The sequence below is a fragment of the Pelophylax lessonae genome (genome assembly GCF_965119305.1).
Source record: "Pelophylax lessonae genome assembly, chromosome: 10".
Classification (NCBI taxonomy): domain Eukaryota; kingdom Metazoa; phylum Chordata; class Amphibia; order Anura; family Ranidae; genus Pelophylax; species Pelophylax lessonae.
In genome coordinates, this window is record NC_138777.1 from 59,100,409 (window position 1) to 59,126,766 (window position 26,358).

Consider the following 26,358-nt stretch of genomic DNA (forward strand, 5'->3'; position numbering starts at 1 on the left):
TTTCATTATATTGATCGGTAGTCTGGATTCTTCCAGAGTCCAGAACCCCTGAGCACCACCACCCCACTCGAACAGGCTGGCATCCATGGTGACCACCATCCAGTACAGGGGAAGGAAGATTTACCCTGTTGAAGTGCTGAAGAGTGAAGCCACTGAATCAGGGACCCTCTCGTACCTCGGCTCAACAGGATCAGATTGTTAGAGACTGTGGATTCTTGCCCCACATGGCAAGAATCTCTCTTTGCAGAGGCCTCATGTGGACAGATTTTTGAAACTCGTCCCATGGGAGGAACATCCGGGCTGAGGTCGAGGCCAGAACAGACCCAGATAGTCCAACTAGGTGGGCGAAACCAGAGCCAATACCTGAAAATTTAATTTCCAACCAAACTCCTGCAGGGTCCCCACAGTAATTTTCAGGTTGTCCGTCAGAGCAGTCGAAGAAGAAGATCATCCAGGTACTCCAGTATCGCAATTCCCCACTGGCACAACAATGCCAGCACCGGGGCCAACACTTGCAAAAATTAGAGGGGTTGGGGTGAGACCTCTTGATAATGCTCCTTGCCCACAGCAAGCAGAGGAAGCGTGGGTGACCGACATATATCAGGATATGAAGGTAAGCCTCCTTACTATCGATAGAGGCTAGAAGATCCTCCTGATGTAGGGATGCCACTACCCTACAAATGGACTCCATTTGAAACTTCTGTCCCTGCACAAAGCGGTTCAGAGCTTGAGGTCCAAGATTGAATCAACCTCGCTTTCCTTCCTGGGACCTGCAAACATAAAACAAACATTCCGAGATCTGAGACCGAAACAATCACCCCTTGTACTACCAAGTCTTGCCCCGCCCCAAAGAGACCTCGCAGGCGGTCTGGGGATAAACGCAGGTTGGAAAGTAATAACCTCTCTGGAGGAGAAGACCGATAACTTGGTCTTGTAGCTGGACCGAATCAGCTCGTGGACCCACTTGTCTTCAATCAGGAAGATCCACGGGTCCGGAAGGAAACAAAGACATCCTTCCCCACCCCAGATAAGGGTGAGAGCGCCCCTTCAGGTAGAAGGGGTGTTTGTCTGCGGGTCTGGAAGAACCCGCTCTCGGCATACCAGACCAGGTCCTCATGGAACCTCCGGAGGAGGTCTTTCCAGGGAGGCTCTGAACAGACGATTCCCTACAAAGGGAAGATCACATAAGGCCATCTGGAAAGTCTTGTCCACAGATCAGCATTTTAGCCATATCATGCGCCAAAGGATTATTGCTGTCACGTACAGCCCAGAGACTAAGGGAGCTACATCCAGAGAGGCATCACAGACTAACTGTAACCCCTAGACCAACTAGTCTACCAGCTCCTCAAAAGAAGGAGGAATCTGTTACCCCTCCAGATCCTGGCATAAAAGCTTTGCCCACTCGGGAAAGTCAGGGACACTATGCTATGGTGAACACCAGCCTAAGGACCGAACCCGCTAGAGAAAACATGTGACAAGCCAAAGTCTCCTCCACCTGAAATAGGGCAGAATTTTTCAGCCTGGAGACCTGAGCCACAGGTGGGACTGCCCATGTACTCAACAGAGACTGTTCAAGGGATACCGTCTATTAAAACACTTAGGCCCGCCATATTGCGTTTAGAACAACTCCACTGATTCACAGATCCAGTAGAGTTAGCTATATGCTAAGCTCACCCTGAGAACATAACAAGCAGGGGAGGTCGCTGACCACAGTCCCGCAAGGAGACGCCAGCTAAAGGTCCACAAAATAACAACCTATTAGACCAAAGGGTCGTCGTCCATAGAGGACATAAAAGGACATAGCCATCTAGAAAGGGGAAGAGGGGGCCCGCCGTGACGCAGACGCTCAGGCATAGTCCCTCATACAATAATGGCTGCTGCAGTTCCCTAAAAAATGCAGCACCCCCACGGCGTCCCCTGGTTCAAGGTGGGCGCCAGGCAGACCACATGTCCATCCCACTGAGGAGGGGGAAATGTGGACTCTCATCAACTGCTCCATCAACCCGGACAGCAGCCGAACAGCCTGGTCATCAGTTTGGACAGCCTGGCCAGCAACTCGGACAGCCAGCCGTGAGTAGGCCGCAAAGCCGCAGCCTAAATTAGGGTCCGCGTGTGTCGTGTGTCTGCCGGCAGCTGGGTTAGCTTGATCAGCAGCTCAGACAGCTCGATTAGGAGCTCAGACAGCTTGGTCAGTCACTCGGACAGCTGGATCAGTTGCCTGGACAGCCAGCTCTGCTAAGCCGTGGCCCCAACTTTCGGCCCGACCCGGCTATGTGAAACGCGCCTCCGTTGGCAGCACTGTCCACCATTTCAGCAACTCGGACAGCCTAGTTAGTCACTTGGACAGCCTGGTCAGGCACCTGAAAAGCCTGGCCAGGCAATCAGACAGCCGCGAGTAGGCTGCAAAGCCACTGCCTCAATTTTTGGCCCGATCTGACCTCGTGAAGCGCGCATCCGTCACCAGCATCATTCGCTATATCATCAGCTCGGTCATGCTTTCGGACAGCTCGGTCATGCTTTCAGACAGCTTGGTCAGGCACTCGGACAGCTTGGTCAGGCACCAGGACAGCCGTGGAGTAACTTTTCGGCCCAATCCAGCCACGTGAGGCACAGACCCCCCCCAGCCCAATAACCACCACAGGGAGCCCAGAGGACATCCCTGCCCCAGTCACTAACCCTCAGGGGGCCGGGAACTTGTTCAAAGATTCCCGTGTGCAATCCAGACAGCCCGGTCATCAACAACCACATCCACCCCTCCCTACAGGAGCAAGTGGCAAAGCCAGGGGAGTGGGGGTAGGTTAGGGCCAAAAGACCACCGTGACTGTTAGAGGGGCTAGGGGAATGGAAGGGAACCTGGGTGTCCGACCATCCCAAGGAGGGGCCCACGTCCACCCCGAGGGACCACAAAGGGAGAAGGGGGGACACTACTTACCACACTATGGAACTGGGTGGGCACCACTCTGGCCAGACCACCTCCCCATCTTGGAATGGTGGAAGTTGCAGCCTAGAGGTATGCTGCGACTCAGGCCGAGACCAGGTCGTGTGCGTCCTCACTAGGTTTTTCACTCGCAGGCCAGTCCGTGTCCAGGGGGAATATGTCGCAGCTGACCTAGCGCAGAGCAAGACTATATGCAAGCAATTGGCCATAAAAGGGGTATGGGGGTCCGGGTACTGCCCTGGGGGACATGTATTAATGCAAAAAAATGTTTTTAAAAACAGTCGTTTTTTTCAGGAGCAGTGATTTTAATTATGCTTAAAGTGCAACAATAAAAATAAAAAAATCCTTTAACTATAGTGCCTGGAAGGTCCCCTTAACGTGCCTCTAAAATGGCGCATCTGTAGCATGCATAAAACATGCAACAGCAAAAATGACATTTCTAAAGAAAAAAATAAAATAGTCAAATCACATATAAAATGACTCGCGGTTACAATTGCCGAAACCCGGCTATTGAGAAAATAATGAAAAAAAAACACAAAAAGGCAAGGCGAACACCCTGCAAATTTGGGTGTTCTGCGAATGGCTGAAAAACCAAATTTTTGGTCTGAACTCATGCTCGGGCCAAACCGTCCGACCATCCCTAGTCTTCATCAAGCCTTAAAGTGATTCTAAAGGCACAATTTTTCTGTTTTTTTTTTTTTTTTTTTAAAATAACAAACATTATACAGTATCTCACACCCCTCACATTTTTGTAAATAATTTATTATATCTTTCCATGTGACAGCATTGAAGAAATGACACTTTGCTACAATGTAAAGTAGTGAGTGTACAGCTTGTATAACAGTGTCGATTTGCTGTCCCCTCAAAATAACTCAACACACAGCCATTAATGTCTTAACCGCTGGCAACAAAAGAGAGTACACCCCTAAGCGGAAATGTCCAAACTGTGCCCAAAGTGTCAATATTTTGTGTGGCCACCATTATTTTCCAGCACTGCCTTAACCCTCTTGGTCATGGAGTTCACCGGAGCTTCACAGGTTGCCACTGGAGTCCTCTTCCACTCCTCCATGATGACCTCATAGAGCTGGTGGATGTTAGAGACCTTGTGCTCCTCCACCTTTCAATTGACTATGCCCCACAGATGCTCAGGGTTTAGTTCTGGAGACATGCTTGGCCAGTCCATCACCTTTACTCTCAGCTTCTTAAGCAAGACAGTGGTCATCTTGGAAGTGTGTTTGGGGTCGTTATCATGTTGGAATACTGCCCTGAGGCCCAGTCACCAAAGGGAGGGGATAATGCTCTGCTTCAGTATGTCACAGTACTGTATATGTTGACATTCATGGTTCCCTCAATAAACTGTAGCTCCCTAGTGCCGGCATCACTCTTTCAGCCCCACACCATGACACTCCCACCTTCATGCTTGACTGTAGGCAAGACACACTTGTCTTTGTACTCCTCACCTGGTTGCCGCCACACATGCTTGACACCATCTGAACCAAATAGGTTTATCTTGGTCTCATCTGACCACAGGATATGGTTCCAGTAATCCATGTCTTTAGTCTGATTGTCTTCAGCAAACTGTTTGTGCATCATCTTTAGAAGAGGCTTCCTTCTGGGACGACCAATTTGATGCAGTGTGTGGCATATAGTCTGAGCACTGACAGGCTGACCCTTAAACCTCTGCAGCAATACTGGCAGCACTCATTTATCTATTTCCCAAAGACAACCTCTGGATATGGTGCTGAGCACGTGCACTCAACTTCTTTGGTTGACCATGGCGAGGCCTGTTCTGAGTGGAACCTGTCCTGTTAAACCGCTGTATGTTCTTGGTCACCGTGCTGCAGCTCAGTATCAGGATCTTGGCAATCTTCTTAAAGCCTAGGTCACCTTTATGTAAAGCAACAATTATTTTTTTTCAGATTCTCAGAGAGTTCTTTGCCATGAGGTGCCATGTTGAACTTCCAGTGACCAGTATGAGAGAGTGAGAGTGATAACACCAAATTTAACACACCTGCTCCCCATTCACACCGGAGACCTTGAAACACTAACAAGTCACATGACACCGGGTAGGGAAAATGGCAAATTTTTGCCCAATTTGGACATTTTCCCCTATGGGTGTACTCACTTTTGTTGCCAGCGGTTTAGACATTAATGGCTGTGTGTTGAGTTATTTTGAGGGGACAGCAAATTTACACTGTTACACTCACTACTTTACATTGTAGCAAAGTTTAATTTCTTCAGTGTTGTCACATGAAAAGATATAATAAAATATTTACAAAAATGTGAGGGATGTACTCACTTTTGATAGATACTGTATATATATATATATATATATATATATATATATATATATGTTTATATATATAGTTTTGCAAAGAGCAGCACTGATCCTCCCCTTTCCCACCAGTGCTTCTGCCCCTCCCCACTAAGTGCCCCGTAGCAAGCTGCTTGCTATGGGGGCACTCCTGTGCGCTCGCTCTCAAGCTGGCTTTGTGTGTCCAATGAGACAGAGAGCAGCCCCCCCCCTCCCCCCCCCCCCCTCACTGGCTGTGATTAACAGCAGCAGAAGCCAATGGCATCTGCCTCTCTGTCCAACAAGGAGAGAGAGAGCCAAGAGCTTTGCTGTCATGCTCATCCCCGGATCGAGATTGGGCTCAGGTAAGTATTTAAGTGGGCTGAGGGGGAGCTACATACAGGTTTCTTTTAGCCTAATGCATAGAATTCATTAAGGTAAAAAAAACTTTTGCCTTTAGGACCACTTTAACACAGATCCCTTTGTGCATTCTGTTGTGATTTTATAAACATTACCTGCTCAAGCCCTCAAAAAGGGGGGCTTTCCCCCCTGAAATGTGTTGACTGTATCTGATGCCCTTAACCATTAAAAAGTCCTTTAAGAGAGAATAACTTTTGTACCAGGCACTCCTCTGTACACTTACCAGAAGCACACTTTCACAAGAGAATTCTGCAAATAACACACCTCCCTGGGTGACTACCCTTATTCCTTCACTGTATCTATGGAGGGAGCCATGGTTGTCACACAGGCTGAACTTCAAGCATGTCTGCCTTTGTTTATCACCATTACATACAGGATTGATACAATTAGTAGTTTACAAAAGAAGAATACCACTGTTTGTGCTTTTTAATCAGCTCATAGGAAGCGACAGGGACACTGCATTTCTGGCAAGATCAACAGGTATTTTCAGTACTTGCTGAAAATATTCTAAGCCTAAGAAAAGGAAATAAATACAGCCACTTGAAGACATTAAACCCCATTAGGACCGCTAAATTGCAATAAATTAGATTTCCATTTTTGTATTTAGAGACACTTTAATTTTCTCTTTTATCTGTAGTGTTAAAAAAAAACTGTTGGTTTAGGACCCATAGTCCACTTGATTAACCGTGGCTTTAAATAGAAACTAAACTGAAGTCTGTGCACTGTGACCCTGAGCAAAATGTCACAGAGCATTTCGGTATTACAGTGGAAGAACCCAAATAATCCAAGCAATATATTAGATGCTCCAAATTTGTTCTGGCACTTAATCTCCATTAAATAACATAAAATGTGACAGACATTGATTTCAGAGCTTTGTGAAATGCAAATTGAAGCTTGAGAATTCACCTTGACTGTCTCAGGGCTCTGAAACCCAAGATCAGCAGTGATGTTTTACTGTTTAGCTGACTGGTATTAGTACATTAATGCAACGCCATACGTGGAAGTCTATGAAGCTTTGTTCAATGATTGACCCTTAGTTATCCTGCTCACTATTTCTGATGCATCTGCTGTCAGTCTCATAGACTCTGGGGCCCTAGATCTGACCTTGACTCAGCAATACTTGCCTCTTCACTCCCATTTTGGCCACAGAATTATATCTATAGTAAATTTACAACATTTTCATTTTTGCAGCTCCAAGTCCTAGCTAGGCTAAATTTTGTTTTTGGGCTATGCTGTACCCATTGGAGTAGTGATCTGTTTCTAGGTCTTGTCAGGTCTCCCTGAGCTTGGTGGTTGATTACTCCTGCTTGTCTCTGGAAGAAGCTTACAGAGAACAGAGTAGGAGGGTCAACCACTGAAGTTATGAATATTTATCTACTTCTAGTGGGGGCACCCAGAAGGTGGCTAAGGGAGAAGATAAATGTTTGGGAGGCCTGTTCAGAGTGTTCTTGTCTTGGGGCTGCTGCCCCTGGGATGAAGCCTGTGTACCTGAGAATTGATGTTGAGCATTAGCCTGTGCTTGGCTGAGGGCTTGAAATATGATACTTGCTGTAGAGTATCACCGGTTGGGGCTGACCTGAGGAGAGATCCTGGCATCGTGGAGGAATGTTGCATGGATGCTGTTAGGCGACATTTATTCTTGGGTGCTAAAGGACTCTTAGTGTACAAGTAGGCAGGTTGAAATATGTTTGTAGTAGCGAGTTAGCGGCTGGCCCTAGCCAGGGGAAAGGGTTAACTGTGCAAGCTCAGTTCCTGGGCTTTTTGGTCCTAGCCAGCCCACCTGTGATATAAAAGGGGGGAAGGCTAAGGTCTGAGAGCTCTTTTTAGTTCATTAGGTTAGTTCTGTTTCTGCTTGTGGCAGCAGGTACCAGGACTGCCGTGCCTTGCAGTCCCCTAAATACACCTGGAACATCCAAGCCATGGAGAATGCCAAGATGGACTTTAAACCAATGGACATATGCCTGGGCAGCCACACTACAGTAGTTAGTTTAGGGAGAAGAATGTTGTTCATATTGAACTGTCTGCTGCAACTTGTTTAGTAAAAGTTACATTAGCTGTTATGAGCCTGGTCTGAAGTTATTCAAAGGGGTGTATGTTAGTTCTGGCGCACCTAAAGAACCATGGTTGTAAAAGCATTACAGGGTATAAAGTAACACCGCTACTAAGGGTTAACTCAGTGTAGCACTGCCCCCTAGGGAGCTGCTGAGAATTACTCATTCTTGGGTCCCCTGGGTTACCATTAGCAACTGATAGCAGACACACGGCATTAACAGTTCTTGGCTCAGACAATGAACAGTCCAGGGGATGTGTTTTTTTGTATTTTATTTCAGAACTTAGATGGGAGAAGGGAATGAGTGGGATATGGACTTGCACTTGAATTACTCTTCATGGTCTAAATTGGCACCCCCTTTCTCACTGACTGTGTGTGCTGACCTTCTGCCCACTGCCTTCCTCCTGGAGTGGTCCCTATCCTGTGCAGACCCCTGGCAAGCTCCCTTGTACTCACAGAAACTGTTTTTTCTCAGGTCGCTCTGCCACTTGCTCCATTGTCAGTATCCACAGGACCTCTTGGCTCAGCACCATACTTCTGGTCCACTAGGCCAACTGCCTGTGACCTCTTTCCTCAGCAGCAGGAGGAGAGACAGCCATCACCCTTCTCCTGAGACCTGGCTTCCCGCCCAAAGACACCCTGTCACATGTGCCCATGGCTTTTATAACATATCCCAGGATGCACTACTTTTGTGCCAACCCACTGGGATAGTGATAAAAGCCTGTGTGTCACTGGCTGGGTTTCCTCCACTGTCCAATTGGATACAGTGGGGACACTCCCGTTCGACCAAATGAATCACACCTGGACACATGCAACCGGTCTAACTGTAAATCCTGTACCCTGATAAGCAGAAAGCACATAACTTCAACCTGCAATTCTGCTGATCAGCAGCCAGAATCAAAACTATGCTACCTATCTAGCACCTGACTAGGAGGGTGCTACATCAGCAAGACAAGAAGAGGAGTGTAGTTCCTAAGAGTAACCAAGTTCAAGACACAAAGCAATCAGTCATTAGACGTGGTACATGGTAAGGTGACAGGTCCTCTGGTAGCGAGGGGAGAATTGTCTGGCAGAAGAAGTCTGGATCCTGGGTGGCTCCAGAGAAAGCTGCTGCGCGGCTGCTGCCTGGTCTGGATCCGGATGGATGCGGTCTCGTCTCTGCAGTGCCGCCGACGTCGTCCCGTCCGTCCACGTCCACAAAGAATAAGGCCCGGCCCGCCGCTCCGACTCGCCGAGTCCTGGACTGGTCTCCGACTCCATCTGTCTGTCTCCAGTCCTCCTGCTCCAGGACTGGTCCTCCTGGTGACAGTGAGTGACTCGAGTGTCGTCGCCTCGTCTGAGTGCCCAGTGCGGAGTGCGGAGCTGCAGATGGGACCGACGTCTTCTCCACTGCTGCTGGCTGCGCGACACACTCGGGCGGGCGGGAAGGAAGTCAGTCTGTAGGCGGATTCCGTAAGCGGTGATCGTGACGCCAGGGCGGTGCACCGCCCCATGCGTCACGTCACCAGATGATGTCCTACTGGGATTGGTCCAGGCTGGAGTCTGGACCAATCACAGCCGGACATCAGAAAAGTGGGGGGTGTCGGGGCGCATTGCTCTGCGCCCCGATGACCCCCTGAAGAGCACCAATCGGCGCCCCTGCTGCCGAGGGTGGGGTCAAACACCCCACCCCCCATACCCAGGACACAGTCCGGCGCCCCTAGTGGGCGAAAATTTGACTTTTTTTTTTTAATCTTTCTTTCTTTTTTTTTTTTGGGGGGGGGGGGGCGGCGCCCCTGCGCCCCCTATCGGCCGGCCGCCACTGGATGCAAATAACATCAATAAAGATGAGGATCTGACTTGGAGACGACTTCCATTAACGCCTATGGGCACAATTCAGAGAGAAGTCCCCTTGAAGTAGTACAATAACTTTTTCTAATGTCAGAGTGACTTCAGTAGGGCTAATTATGACAGCTCTCTTGACTAACATGGGATTTCACATGGACCAGTAATATTCTCTTGCACTTAAGGGTAATGTAATGGTGATAGATGTAACACAGGTTCTTGGTGGTTCCAATAAAAGCACAGGCTTTGGTGCTCTCTAGGGGTCGGGGGTAAAAACCCAAAGGAAAACTGTAAAACAAAGATGAGAGAGCGCACCAGCCTTGCGCATTACCCAAATGGTATCTTTAATAGTAGATAAAAAGAAGTATACTCACAAACAAATCAGTAATAACTGCATATCAGAGTCCATGATAGACACAAAGCAACCAGGTTACTGAGCCACTGAGTTTCCAGCAAACCGGAGGACCTTCCAAATGGCTGACACTTTTTGAGGGGAGATCCCCTCTTCTTCAGATCCTCTAAATTGGCCTCAGCCATTTGGAAGGTCCTCTGCTGGAAACAGTCCGGTGCTCTCTCTCTTGTTTGTTTATCGTGGGATTTCACATGGGATTTCACATGTCATGCAACTTAGGGTCTCACAAGTTGGATCCCAAGTTGCGGCAGTGTGAACCAAGCCTTACCAGAAGCGTAAACAAAACTGATTAAAAACAGATTTAAAACAGACCCACATACAGTATCTTACAAAAGTGAGTACAGCCCTCACATTTTTGTAAATATTTTATTATACCTTTTAATGTGACAACACTGAAGAATTGACACTTTGCTACAATGTAAAGTATTGAGTGTACAGTGTACTCACTTTTGTTGCCAGCGGTTTAGACATTAATGGCTGTGTGTTGAGTTATTTTGAGTGGAAAGCAAATTTACACTGTAAGAGCCGGTTCACACTGGGGCGACTTGTCAGGCGACCTGGTCGCCTGACAAGTCGCCGTGGGTCACCTGCCATAGATTAGCACAGGACCCATTCTAATAGGAGCGACACAAGTCGCTCCGACTTAGAAAAAGGGTCCTGAGCTTCTTTGGGGCGACCTGGAGCGACCTGCATTGACTTCAATGATATGAAGTCCGTGCCGGCCGCTCCAAGGTCGCGGTGCGAGCTGCGCACCGCAACCTCACAGGTCGCCCTGGCAAGTCGGGTCGCTGCAATGTGAACCGGCTCTTATACAAGCTGTACACTTACGACTTTACATTGTAGGAAAGTGTAATTTCTTCAGTGTTGTCAAATAAAAAGATATCAAAAATATTTACAATAATGTAAGGGGTGTACTCACTTTTTGTGAGATACTGTATATCCATCCAGCCACACACACACTCTCCCCCCCCCCCCCCCCCCCAAATTCACATAATGAGATAATAAGCATTCAGAACAGGACATTAAGAAATAGCATTCAAAGTGGACAGATCTGAATAGGATGTCATGGAGGATTCCAAGGGGCATACTCTTCTATCTGCATTAACCAAACAAAAGTGAAATGTCCTTCAATAATGGTGGTCAGTGTAGTGCCCTTAACAAGCAGAGGTCAGTGTAGAAATGTACCCTTACTTTGGTGTTCATTGCAGTGCTCCTTTACATTGATAGTCAGTGGGAGAAGTGCTCTCTTACATTGATGGATAATTGAGAAAGACATCTTTACATTGTTGGTCAGGAAAAAAGCTAACCCTTCACCTCAAATTGTTGGTCAGTGGGAGAAGTGCCCTTTTAGATTGGTGGTCAGAGGAGGAGGGAGGGGAACCTCCTTACACAGGTGTTCAGTTTAAGAAGAATCCTGTTACGCTATGTCCTGCTACATTGGTAGTCAATGGGAAGAAAGCCCACATTGTTGGTCAGGGTAGTGATTAGTTGAGAGAAAATCCATAATAACCTCTGTTCTTAGGCTTTTGTCTATTTTAGGACTGCTTTTTACTGTACATACAAGACATACATTTATACATACATACACTAACAAGACAAAAAGGCGTCCATATGAGCTTGAAGTTGGTTGATAGAGCTTAGAAGGAAGTCAACTGCAAGTCAGGAGGTCATATGCACCTGAAACTCAGACTCATCTAAAATGGACCTCTGAAGCAGACTAAAGAAACTTGAAAGTGTGCTACATTTTCCGATCAACACAAACACTTAGATTGGTGGTCATTTACAAAGTATTTGGATCTGCTGGCAGCAATCTTCATTAGTTTTTAGAATTAGCTGTCTTGGCAAAGTTATAAAGGCAAAAGGATTTGTTCAAATTAAACCCCACAAAGACAGGATGGCAAACCCCAGAGCACAGCAAGTTCCTGAATATTACTGGTGGAATAACTTTTTAGTATCACAGGTGGGAATCTTTACAGAATCAGTCTAGTGCAATGGTACCAGGGCAGATCACCGAAAATGGTACAGATATGAACAGTATCTGTTAGATTGTTGTGGCCCTTAAGTCACTAAGACTCCTAAATTTTAGTTCAATCTTTGTTTATTGAAAAAGAAGGAGAGCAAAACATTTTGATTTACAGAGCAGGGAACAAGAATATAAGGAACAAACAGATAAGTCAATCACAGTATACATCAATAATCAGCAACAGAAGCATGTCTCACAGTAAAACCTCCAGGCCCGCAGGGACCCAAGCGGAGAGGAGTGGTATATGAGAACTTATCATATCTTAGGAGGGTACATGTCATCTGTGGCAGAGAAACAAGTAACAACAGTGGTAGAAAACGCACTACAGCGGGTATAAAAAAAAAAAAAGAGGTAGTCAAGGATTGAGGCCAGAGGTCAATAACAAGGCACTATGCTGGGTAATGTTGAGGAGTAATATGTGGAAACATAGGAGAGACAACAGTCATAGTCAATGACATATCTGTAGGGACAGAGAAAAAAGCAAGGGACTGCAGAAGCAGAAAGAGAGGCGGAGAAAGACCAGTAAATATAAGCAGGGGAGAGAGATCAGAAGGTGGGCTGCGTACATCCCACTATGTTCCACCGGCACCAGGCAACACTGGAGCATTGATCCAGGACTTGAAGGCATCCGAACATCGGAACATGTCAGACTCCTAAATTTTATATGAATATAAAAAACCAGTGGATAGTGCTTGTGGAGGGCGTCCTATGGAGTTTGCCCCTATCCATTATAAGATAGATAAGGGAGGGCCTGTGCAAGGGATGTATCTGGATTTTGCAAAAGCATTCAAAACAGTTCCCCATAAATGCCTAATCTACAAACTGAGGTATGTAGGCATGGACCATAGAGTTTGTTCATAAATAGAAAACTGGTTACAGGGGTGTGTCCAAAGAGTGGTGATAAATAACTTGTACTCAGAATGGTTTGGAGTGGTAAGTGGGGTACCCCAAGGCTCTGTTCTGGGACCAATTCTGTTTAATTTATTTATAAATTATATAGAGGTTGGTTTAAATAGCTCAGTTAGTGGGGTGGGAAAATACATGGCAAAATAGGTTTAATGTTGAAAAATGTAAAGTGATGCACTAGAGGAGGCTAAAAATACAAACACAAACTACTCACTAGGGGGAAAAGCTCTGGGCTAATCAAGGATGGAGAAAGACCTGGGGTTCCAGGTAGAAGACAGACTGAGCAATAGCAGGCCATGTCAAGCTGCCGCAAGCAAAGCAAGTAAACTAATATCATGCATAAAAAATGGAATTCACTCCAGAGATAAAATCATAATCCTGCCACTTTATAAAACTCTGGTTCGGCCACATCTGGAGTAGTCCCTCTAGTTCTGGTCACCAATCCTCATGAAGGATGTGCTGGAACTGGGGAGACCCCAGAGAAGGGCAACATAATTAATAAGCGGACTGCAGGACCTCAATTACTGGAACGACTGCAAGCACTGGACCTATTCTATCTGGAGAAAAGACACTTCAGAGGAGATATGACAACAGTATACAAATACCTCAATGGTGATCCCACTGTAGGAAGAAAACTTTTCAGTCTCAGGGAGTGTATGAGGGCATAGGGGCCACACAATGAGGCTGGAGGAGAAGCAGTTTAACCTTAAGGTGTGTAGGGGGCTTTTCACCATCAGGGTGATAAGGTTGTGGAACTCTCTTCCACAACTGGTGGTATCAGTGATGAGTATTAATAGTTTTAAAATACTTTTGAACGTGCATCTAACTAAACACAACATACAGGGATATGGGAAATGATTTTCTACATTGACATACATTCACCTAAACAGGTTGAACTGGATGGACTAGCATCTTTATTCAACCCTACCTACTATGAAACTATGAAAATGAGCAAGAAGGGTAAGAATTTATACTGTGCTATGGACTGTGAGTCCCCCTTTGCAAAGAAATACCCTTGGGAATGCGAGAAAGAAAAGCAGATACCCTATCTGTGAAGTAAAGGAAAGAGTGTTCCCTCTTTACCTTAAAAGAGATCAAATCACCACATGGTTGAAAAGATAACAAATGCGTATTGTATTATAATTTTATGTCCATTGCAATAATTTGTTTAAGTAAAGACTGACTTTTATTTGACCAAACCCAACTGAACATTCTTCTGTTGAGTGATGGGAGGAAGAGTAATGTTCAGCATCTAAGTTGGCTTTCATCTTGCAGTGAGGTTATTATGCCTGGTGGCCACTTTGTCCAAAGAAAAGGTAAAATGAGAGTTTAAATTACCATTATTTGCAGAAGATGTTCTAATTTTCACTTGAAATCCAATAAGGGATATGCCAATACTACAAGATATTTTTAATACCTTTAAGGGCTGCACAGGATTCAAAATACATTTTTCTAAAAGTGAAGTTTTGCAATTAAATATATCAACACCAAAAATATGGGCCGCTACTTTCCCATTTAAAATACCTACTCCATATATCACATACCTAGGGATAAGAATAGGAAGAGAGCCTTAGTCGCTATCATTTTTGAATTACCCACCACTTATATCTAAAATGGTATCAGAGTTAGAAGCATGGATGAGTCTTCCAATTTCAATTTTTGGGAGTTGTTATCTTTTTAAAATGGTATCCTTCGTTAAACATTTATATTCAATGCAGACCATCCCACTTTTAATCAAACATACAAACATCAAAACAATAACTAAAGCCATAACATCCTTTTTATGGCTATCAAAAAAAAACATGCATCTCTGTTTTCCAAGCTATACCTCCCAAAGAGTTAAGGAGGATTAGGTCCTCCTAACATTGGGATTTATAATCTAGCATGTCTTTTGAGGATTGGTATTGTTTGGATATTAGAAAATTCTAACTACTCAAATAAGACACTAGAGGCAGCGATGGTCCCTTCTCTGAATCTAACAGCTACAATATCTTTTCACGTGACAACACTGAAGAAATAACAATTTACTTCAATGTAAAGAAGTCAGTGTACATCTGTATAACAGTGTAAGTTTGCTGTCCCCTCAAAATAACTCAACACACAGTCATTAATGTCTAAACCACTGGCAACAAAAGTGAGTACACCTCTAAGTGAAAATTTCGAATTGGGCCAAAGTGTCAATATTTTGTGTGGCCACCATTATTTTCCAGCACTACTTTAAGCCTCTTGGGCATGGAGTTCACCAGAGCTTCACAGATTGCTACTGGAGTCCTCTTCCACTTCTCCATGACAACATCACAGAGCTGGTGGATGTTAGAGACCGTGTGCTCCTCCACCTTCCTTTTGAGGATGCCCCACAGATTCTCAATAGGGTTTAGGTCTGGAGACATGCTTGGTCAGTCCATCACCTTCACCCTCAGTTTCTTTAGCCAGGCAGTGGTTGTCTTGGAGGTGTGTTTGCAGTCGGTATCATGTTGGAATACTGCCCTGCGGCCCAGTCTCCAAAGGGAAGGGATCATGCTCTGATCAGTATGTCACAGTACATGTTGGCAATCATGGTTCCCTCTATGAACTGTAGCTCCCCAGTGCTGGCAGCACTCATGCAGCCCCAGAACATGACACTCCCACCACCATGCTTGACTGTAGGGAAGACAGACTTCTCTTTGTACTCCTCACCTGGTTGCCGCTACACACGCTTGGCACCATCTGAACCAAATAAGTTTATCTTGGTCTCATCAGACCACAGGACATGGTTCTAGTAATCCATGTCCTTAGCCTGATTGTCTTTAGCAAACTGTTTGTGGACTTTCTTGTGCATCATCTTTAGAAGAGGCTTCCTTCTGGGATGGCAGCCATGCAGACCAATTTGATGCAGTGTGCAGCGTATGCTTTGAGCACTGACAGGCTGACCCCCCGCACCCCTTCAACTTCTGCAGCAATGCTGGCAGCACTCATACGTCTAATTCCCAAAGACAACCTCTGGATATGATGCTGAGCATGTGCACTCAACCTCTTTGGTTGACCATGACGAAGCCTGTTCTGAGTGGAACCTGTCCTGTTAAACCGCTGTATGGTCTTGGCCACCGTGCTGCAGCTCAGTTTCAGGGTCTTGGCACTCTTCTTATAGCCTAGGCTATCTTTATGTAAAGCAACAATTCTTTTTTTTCAGCTCCATAGAGAGTTCTTTGCCATGAGGTGCCATGTTGAACTTCCAGTGACCAGTATGAGAGAGTGAGAGTGATACCACCAAATTTAACACACCTGCTCCCCATTTACACCAGAGACCTTGTAACACTAACTAGTCACATGACACCGGGGAGGGAAAATGGCTAATTGGGCCCAATTTGGACATTTTCACTTAGGGGTGTACTCACTTTTTTTGCCAGTGGTTTAGACATTAATGGCTGTGTGTTGAGTTATTTTGAGGGGACAGCAAATTTACACTGTTATACAAGCTGTACGCTCACTACTTTACATTGTAGCAAAGTGTAATTTCCTTAGTGTTGTCACATGAAAAGGTATAATGCAATATTTAAAAAATGTGAGGGGTTTACTCACTTTTGTGAGATACTGTATATTGCATTGCAATCCTAAAACTTTAGCTGATAAGCAACAAAACAATCTACTTTTACAGGACACCCTTGTCTCTTGGGGTACAGGAGATCTCTAAAACAGTCATAGAAATAAATTTTATGCTACTAGGCCCTGTGCTCACTGTCCGGCACTGTGGAGCTTGATTGGCATTTGCCATTAAACACCAAATTGGCAGGTCCGATGAGAGCAGGTTCACCCTGAGCACATGTGACAGACGTGAAAGGGTCTGGAGAAGCCGTGGAAAACTTATGCTGTCTGTAAAACTGTTCAGCATGATCGGTTTGATGGTGGGTCAGTGATGGTCTGGGAGGCATATCCTTGGAGGGACCCACAGACCTCTACAGGCTAGTCAATGGCACCCTGACTGCCATTAGTTTTCAGGATGAAATCCTTGGACCCATTGTAAGACCCTATGCTGGTGAAGTGGGTCCTGAGTTCCTCCTTGTGCATGACAAAGCCCGGCCTCATGTGGCGAGGGTATGCAGCCAGTTCCTGGAGGATGAAGGAATTGATAACATTGAATAGCCCCCATGCTCGCCTGACCTAAATCCAATAGAACACCTCTGGGACATTATGTTTTGGTCCATCCAACGCCACCAGGTTGCACCTCAGCCTGTTCTGGAGATCAGTGATGCCCTGGTCCAGATCTGGGAGGAAATACCCAATGACACTGTCCGTCATCTCATTAGGAGCAAGCCCTGACATTGTCAGGCATGCGTTGAAGCACGCGGGGGCCATACAAACTACTGAGGACCATTCTGAGTTGCTGCAATGAAATTTCAGCAAAATGGACATAATTTTTTCACTTTGATATTTAGGGTGTCTTTTAATTCAGCCCTCTGTGGGGTGATGATTTTTATTTCCATCAAACAATGTGGCATACATTCCTTCTTAACACATTACCCAGTCCATATCAGTATAGATATTCAGCATGATATTTTTCCCCATTGAGATCTGATGTGTTTTCAAAGTGTTCCTTACATTTTTTTGAGCAGTGTACCTGTGTACCAGTGTACCCTTTGATCTACCTTTTTGGATGTTATGGCCCCTCTTCCTCTTTAACATCATTAACACAAGTTACAATACCATCATGGTCTTCACTATGTTTGTTGATGATTCGCAGAACTATATTAAAATCCTGAACATTACCTATTGCTCCCAAAATAACTACGGTGAAAAAGGGAATTGAAATCCTTGTTGCACTGTATAATGAAAAACTGGACACACTAACACAAACTCTTAAAGTGGTTGTAAAAGCAGAAGGCTTTTTATCCTAATGCATTCTATGCATTTAGATAAAAAAAAAACTTCTGTGTGCAACAGCCCCCCCCCCCTTAATACTTACCTGAGCCCCATCTCTATCCAGCGATGTCCACGAGTGCCTTGGTCGTCTGGGATTCTCCTTCCTGATTGGCTGAGCACAGCAGCAGAGCCATTGACTTCTGCTGCTGTCAATCAAACTCAGTTAGTCAATCAGGAGAGAGAGGGGGCAGGGCCATACTGCGGCTCCGTGTCTGAATGGATACACGTATCTGCAGCCCGGCTTGAGTGCCCCCATAGCAACCTGCTTGCTGTGGGGGCACTCAACAGAAGGGATGGGCCAGGAGCTCCAACCAGAGACCCGAGAAGAGAAGGATCAGGGCTGCCCTGTGCAAAACCACTGCACAGAGCAGGTAAATATAACATGTTTGTTATTTTAATAGAAAAAAAAAAAACAAGACTTGGCAAAGATTTATGGAACACTCATTTTTAAACTCGGAAATATTCCAACTGATGACACCATTTCTTTATATTGATTGGTACATTAAAGCAAATATGAATAATTCTCTAGGCAGACTACAAATTCTACTAAGTTATTCCTAGTATCAAGAATTTTTCTCCACCAAGTGTCTGCAGAAATTCTAAGGATCTTCAACATATTGAACCACAATACTATCGACGAACAACTGTTACTATTACTTTATAATATTACTAATATAATATATTTTTCTTCATATTATTTTATTTTATTTCTGTTTTCTTTCTTTCCTCATTCAAATCATTAATAGGAAAAGAGAAAAAAGATAACTGAAGGCTACACTCATAGGCAGGGGTGGACTGAGTGGTCGTGCACTTCGGACGTGGTCCGATGGCCTGGCCAGGAAGAGGGGCCCACCACTCAGTACAGAATGAATTCACCCGATATGTTGTCTCAGAGACAACATTGGGCTATCGGGGCCTGGCCCCCGGGGCTACGTAGGTGGGAAGAGGGGCCTGGCGCTGGGTTTCCATGGTGTCCTGTGAGCGGGGACGTGTCGATGTGACGTCGACGTGCGCCACCTCCACAGGTAAGTAATGGATTTGAGATGGTCTAATGAGATGTTACAGCCTGTGTACAAACTTATGGAAGTAAAGCCAGTCCTATGGGCAGTGTACAAAGAATAAAGAGAGTGCAGTTTATACAGCAGTGTGAAATTGGTCAGCATCAGAAATTCAATGACCGAGGCATAGCCCAAACTTACAATAGGCAAAGAGCACAGGTAAGGAGCAAAATCCTTACTTAATTTATGGGGGCCATAAACCTTGAACATGATAGGTCTGCTTCATACTCATGGTAGACTCAAACCTGAACCTTATCCCCAATGGGGACACCTGCCACAGTGACAATTTATGTCAGAAACCTCAGGCTGCCATGTGAGAGGCCTAATAAAAAAAAGCCTGCCATAAATGGAAATGTTGAAAGCATATTATTTATTTTTAAATAAAAACTGAGAAAAGGAATCACTAAAGAAAGTATAGTTGAAAAACAGAAAACCAAAATAATACATCTTTATTGCACCTTTATAAACCTTTTCAAATAATTTCAGAGCTTTTGCCAAATTACATTTCTAATTTACAGATCACATGCGGAGACACGGAGGATTTTCTAAAATGTATGTCATGTTAGATGTTTGAACAACCACTTATTGGTAGGAGAGTATTTACAGTTACAAGAAAAATCAACCACATGGGGAAACAAACTCAGTAAAATCCTAAATCAGTGTTGATGGAGGGCTGGGTCCAAAGGGGAGTATGTTTAGATGTGATGTTCAGTTTTAGGAGACAGCTCTCTATCATACAGGGTACCCTATGGGTCCCCAGGGCAGTTCAAAGTAAATGTAAATGTTGTCCAGTATATATTTATTCATCTTGGTGAAAGATCAGTAGTAGATCAAAGTCAACATGTTGATTCTTTGCATTCATTGTCCAGTATCTTCTCCTATTGCCACCAGCATCCAATCCTTAATGAAGTGATAGTTGTGAGCCCCCGAAATGTGTTGGCCTTTACCTTCCAAATGTTTTATCAAGATTAATAAATCTATGTTTGAGTTATTACAAATGTGTGGGGATCTCATCTTTTACACTTACTTTGAGTAGCAAAATCCCGACAGAAGTTATAAAATTTCCAGAATTTCCAGACTCTTCTAGTAACCATATTATTTACTGCTGCCCTTGTACCTATCAGGAGCACTTACCCTCACATTCAGTTCTGTCTGACACTTAGAAGTCAAATAGAAAGGAAGTGAATAGGTGTTACCTTACCTCCTATTCTATTAAACAGACAGGAGGAGACTTGGAAAAATGGAGACTTTCCAACTCTATCCAAAACAACAAGACCAAATAAGTTTTGGCTGGAGCAGAACTTCAAATGAACAACTGCCAATTTAGGGTAAACTATCACAGATAGAGGAGGGCTTTAGAGCCACATCTGGGCACTGACCTGCCCTATGCTTTGGGGCTGTTACAGTTCCAATAAAACTTCTATTAAACAACAGTATGGAGTGACCTTGTAACTACTGACATGACTTGGAACATAATGAAATTCAGAAAAATATTAAAACATAGCACATAAGAAGAGATGGAAAACATCTAAATATATATACTGTATATACAGTATATATTTCTGGCAAGCAATTTTTTGAAGTGATAAAAAAAAAACAGAGGGGAAAAGGTTTTTTACATTGTTGTTCTATTTAGGTTACATGCGATTGGAAAACACTTAGGGGCTTATTTAAATCAGAAAGCGGATATCACTATTCACTATACATATAGTTATATGGTTACTCTCCATAGCACAGGGTGCATTTAAAGAACCCCCCAATAAATGTAAGCTTCAGTGGGAGCCAGCTGTGGTAGCTCATGAAATTCTGCCTGCATTAAAGTGACACTAAAATCTGGTGTAAAAAAACAAAACAATCCTATTCACAAATGTATTCTTAACTCAAAAAAGTACCTTCTATTGCTCTCCAAGTCTACACGTTAATTTTGTTTTGTTTTTTTGCTGGTATCATCTGACTTCCTGTTAGATGGTGGCTACATTCGTTCTCCATGGTCCCACTGTATGTAGGAATGTAGCCACCCTCTCTTGCTTATTGCTAAGATGAACTAGGGGACTTGCAGTGTGCATAGAACAGGTCACAAGACTGCAACTAACAAGCACTGCTCGTTCCAAACAAAGGAAAATGAGCGAAAAGAAGAGGTTCAGCAGCTCATGGAGGACAGTATAAGGAGGAAGAAAAACACGGTAAGGAACAATTTAATTACAGATAAAAACTATATACAGTGGGGATCGAAAGTTTGGGCACCCCAGGTAGAAATTTGTATTAATGTGCATAAAGAAGCCAAGGAGGAAAGATGGAAAAATCTCCAAAAGGCATCAAATTACAGATTAGACATTCTTATAATAGGTCAACAAAGGTTAGATTTTATTTCCATCATTTACCCTTTCAAAATAACAGAAAACAAAAAAATGGCGTCTGCAAAAGTTTGGGCACCCTGCAGAGTTAATATTTTGTACTGCCCCATTTGGCAAGTATCACAGCTTGTAAACACTTTTTGTAGCCAGCCAAGAGTCTTTCAATTCTTGTTTGAGGTATCTTTGCCCATTCTTCCTTACAAAAGTCTTCCAGTTCTTTGAGATTTCTGGGCTGTCTGTCACGCACTGCTCTTTTAAGATCTATCCATGGATTTTCAATTATGCTGAGGTCAGGAGATTGTGAAGGCCATGGCAAAACCTTCAGTTTACGCCTCTTGATTTAATCCCCCGTGGATTTTGAGGTGTGTTTAGGATCATTATCCATTTGTAGAAGCCATCCTCTCTTTAACTTCAGCTTTTTCACAGATGGCATTATGTTACCATCCAAAATTTGCTGAAATTTTATTGAATCCATTTTCCCTTCTACTCGTGAGATGTTCCCTGTGCCACTGGCTGCAATACAATCCCAAAGCATGATTGATCGACCCCCATGCTTAACAGTTGGACAGAGGTTCTTTTCATTAAATTCTGTGCCCCTTCTTCTTCAAACGTACCTTTGCTCATTCCGGCCAAAATGTTCAATTTTAACCTCATCAGTCCACAGAACTTGTTTCCAAAATGCATCAGGCTTGTCTATATGTTCATTTGCAAAGTTCAAATGCTGATTTTTGTGGTGAGGACGTAGAAGAGGTTTTCTTCTGATGACTCTTCCATGAAGACCATATTTGTACAAGTATCTCTTTATAGTGGAATAGTGTACCACAATTCCAGTGTCTGCCAGATCTTTCTGGAGGGATCGTGCAGTCAAACGTGGGTTTTGAATTGTTTTTCTCACAATCGTGCGAGCTGTTCTATCTGATATTTTTCTTGGTCTTTCAGATCTTGCTTTAACTTCCACTGTTCCTGATGACTGCCATTTCTTAATTACATTCCGAACAGAGGATATTGAAATCTCAAAACGCTTTGCTATCTTCTTATAGCCTTCTCCAGCTTTGTGAGCGTCAACTATTTTCAGTTTCAGTTTTCTAGACAACTGCTTAGAAGATCCCATGATGCTGATTGTTGAAGCAAGGTCAGATGAGTCTGGGCATTTAAAACCTTTGAGATTGACATCACCTGGTCTTCCCAGATGATGATTGAGAACAATCCATGACACTGGCAGGTCTCAGCCTTGCAAAGGGGGCAGTACATGCTATAAATTCTGCAGGATGCCCAAACTTTTGCAGACCCCATTTTTTGGTTTTCTGTTATTTTGAAAGTGTAAATGATGGAAATAAAATCTAACTTTTGTTGACATATTATAAGAATGTCTAATCTGTAATTTGATGCCTTTTGGAGATTTTTCCATCTTTCCTTGGCTTCTTTATACACATTAATACAAATTTTTACCTGGGGTGCCCAAACTTTCGATCCCCACCGTAGCTGCTCACTGAAAAAAAAAAGTTCCTCTTTAGATAATAGATATGTATAGATTATTTTTGGAAAATAAGTATATTGGCTAGTGTCACTTTAAAGCAGCGGAGTAAAACCATGCTGCTGCCTTCTGAAAAGAACCCTTACAGAAAAAGAAAATAGTTGCTTTACATTTGATACATAATTGTATTGCTAAGTAGGCAAAAACCTGCAGACTTTCAGCTGTTGATGAAATGTGCCTACAACCGTTTAAATAAAGAATGGAAAATATTAAAGCTGAAATCAAGAAATTATTTTTTTTTAAAACTTGCACTGGTCTTCGTAACCCCCAGCTGGGTTACATCTATATCTTTATATCTTGTATCCAGAGGGCTGCTGGAGATAGAGAAATTCACTGCTGTAGCCTGTGCTATATACAGTCAGCGCCGGTCTCTTCCAGTTGCTGTTTGACCAACGTGCACTCTGTAATTTGAACAAAGGGGGTTGGTTGCTTGGCACCTCTGTCATTCACAGAAATTCTTGCATTTTCTTTTCAAGGAATACAAGGCTTTCTCTGATTAGACAAGTTGGAGAGAAGGGGCGGGCATGATCTCTACCTTGTTCAATCAGTAAATGCCGAGTATTCATTGAAAAAAATACAAGATACACAAGAGTTTATAGTTCCTCAACAGCTGAAGGGCTTTAGTTGTCCCACCTTAGTTAGAAGCCTTGGCATTACAAATGGAAAGAGGGACAAGCATGTGTAAGTCAGGCTGAAAAGTATAACAGTACCATCTCCATAACTTAGTCTTGACTCAAAGAACAGTAAGTGGGCCCTAAAGCCCTCACTGTACAATCAGTGGTTTCTGAATTACACCGTCCACAGTGACAGTCAACAGCCACCGGATAAGTGTAGAAAGGATTTACATTGTCAGCACATCCTGGAATTTTCACTGTTTCATAAATGACCTCAGTGTACGTGCAGACACCTTGCTTCTCCGATTTCTGTGGGTACATTAAATTTGGATCCTGAAATGAAAAGAAGAAAATACTTAGAACAAATAAGGGTGCAAAATATATGCACATGTATAGATAAAACTATTACATTGTAACGTCTTGCTAAGAAAATAATTAATGTAAAAGTTGACAGTTTTTAGGTTTGTAGGTGGAGTGCAGCGTGATACAGTGGCAAAGGTTCACACAGTCAGGTGCAATGAAAAACTTGTATTGAAGTAATGCAGCAGCAGTCACAACAAATGCAGTGGGAAGACTGCCCAAGCTAGTACACTCATGGTTTCTCACAATGTGAATGGAGGTTTCAGATGGACTGAGAGCAGAATGCGGCCTGTCCGTCTAGTGTCCAAGTGGGATGACGCCCAGACGAGTTGCGACCCCACGCTTTCTTTTCTCGTCTGGAACCTTTCCCTACTGTTAATACTATCCATAACAGACAGTGTACCTTTCCCTACTCTACCCACTTGCATAAAGCGTGCCAAATCTGAGAGGCAGGGCCTTAAATAGACTCTGCCTGACCCAAGATGGCTGCCAGAGTCACATGGCAGACCCCAACCTGAAAGCTTCCCCAGTGACCCAGAAAACCATAGGGGAACTATATTCCTCTTGGCTTCCTCTCCAGCTGCATGGCCACTGCAGGTGAGCGCCACCTGCGGTGGAGAAGGTAGGCTGCACCTGTCAACAGGTTTGTACACAGAATATACTACACTGTGCTAAAAAGCACTGGATGGGAGATACCCTCAGAATGAACAAGCTGCATTTAATCTGATTCTACAGAAATTAACTGCAGCTCTCTCAGATTCACTTCTCTCCAACAACCACAGATTCCTGCTTCAGCTTTCCTCTCACATGGCTGTGTCATAATTTATTGTTGCCTGAAACAAAGCTAGCAGGTTATGAACACAATAAAAATAAAAACAAAAAGGCTCTTCTAAGTGCAGTATTCCATTGTGGTTTACTGCTACAAACTGTTAAAAACATCCAGGGCATAAAACAGCATCTTAGTCAGCATTCTGTTCCTGCTATGTCCTGGCGCCTCTTGGAGGGGACCAACAGCTACCCAGGAGGAGGAGGCAGGGTGGCAAGATGGTCGGCAGACTTCCGGGACCATGCTGATGAAGGAGCGAACTGAGCATGCTCTGAAAGCATGTCGGCCATCTTGCCACCCTGCCTCCTCCGCCTGGATAGCTGCTGGTCAGCTCTCTCCCCCCCCCCCCCCCCCCTAGAGGCACCAGGACATAGCAGGAACACGACGCTGACTAAGATGCTGTTTATGCCTTGGATTCTGTAAGTGTTTTTAACCGTTTGTAGCAATAAGCCACAGTGGAGTACTGCACTTAGAAGCGCCTTTTTGTTTTTATTCTAAACCAACTGGAGCTGTTTCTCCTCTCCCAAATGCTGCTGCAAGTGTGAGTCCATTCCATCTACTCCAGGGCTATCTGCTTGTCCTGGATATCAGAAGAGATTTATCACAGAAGTGCCCTTATTTCTCTTTATTACTAAGGTTATGGACACAGTGACTGATATTTGCGGACCGCTGCAAAAACAAGATCAAGAACAAGACATGAATAATTCCAACGCTCACCTGTGGTTGCTCTATTAACCCTTACCAATTTACTGAGGGCTTGTAATTAGTTTGCCTACATGAGCCCTCAAAGAATTCATGTATTCAAGTGGAACTACACTTCTTCTCAGCACCACAAACCAAAAATTATATTTAAATAATTAATATTCAAAAGCAAAATCCCCCATCCATTCATTGATCCATGCTTTATTTTTAAGTGACTTTGAAAAACACTCCTAGCATTTCTGGCCGTGGCCTTTTTGACTAGCTCAGACATCCAGGCAGGAGAGTGTGCATAGCTGAGAACATCCCTCCTCCCCTCCTGAAGACTGATGGGATGCATGACATAATTTGCCTAGGCCGGAAACCAGGAAGAAACTGAAGTAATGATAAAAAGAGTTTAAAAAAGGTAAATATGATATACTTTCCTATCTATTTACTAATGCTAGCAGTATAGAGATTTAAATAGTTATTGTTGATTGAGAGAGTAAAGTTCCACTTTCAAGACTTTTCTGCATTCAACACTTTGAGCAGTGTTGGATACCTGTTTCCCCTGCTCTGTGTCATTGTTCCTTCCTCCTATGTCACTGCTGTGTCTTGTAGTGACAACATGGTGTATTATGCATAGGTTAGGCAGTCAGTCCTCCCCTTAGGAAAAGTCTTATATATATGCGACTACAGAGACACTTTAACAAGTGACAGTTGCTTGATCATGCCTTTTGTCCAGAGGTGGGGGACTTGAGTCACATGACTTGACTTAAGTCAGACTTAAGTCACCAGTTTGAGGACTTGAGACTTGCTTGACTAAAATTAATAAAAGACTCGACTTGACTTTGACTTGGTATTCATGACTTGAGACTTGACTTTGACTTGAGACATATGACTCGAAATGACTTTACTTTTTTAAGTTATTAAATATTACCATTTTCTCAAGATGTGTTAAAGCAAAATGAATGTGCCTGTTATGTTTCTGACACCACAGTCACTTAAAACACCTGTTCTGATTTTTAGGACACTGGCTGTTTAACAATGGAAGTACATAACATGTTTTTAGTGACTGTGGTGTTGAAACATGACCGGACGAAGGATTTTGAGCTGTTTGGGCATTCAAAGTGTTTCTTTAATATGCCAAGAAAAAAGCCCTAAGCAGTTTT

The 26,358-nt window shown here is 43.9% G+C and overlaps 1 protein-coding gene across 4 annotated transcripts in view; it reads right to left on the reverse strand.

Annotated features, from left to right (window-relative positions):
• Positions 1-23,282: 23,282 nt before the first annotated feature.
• Positions 23,283-26,358, reverse strand: part of FSHB (follicle stimulating hormone subunit beta) — a 305,255-nt gene continuing 302,179 nt past the window's right edge. For all 4 annotated transcript variants that reach the window (XM_082270166.1, XM_082270165.1, XM_082270167.1 and 1 more), the window contains one exon: positions 23,283-23,655. In XM_082270166.1, coding sequence (XP_082126292.1) covers positions 23,431-23,655 — 225 coding nt within the window. In that variant the 3' untranslated portion in view covers positions 23,283-23,430. The remainder of the gene's footprint in view (positions 23,656-26,358) is intronic.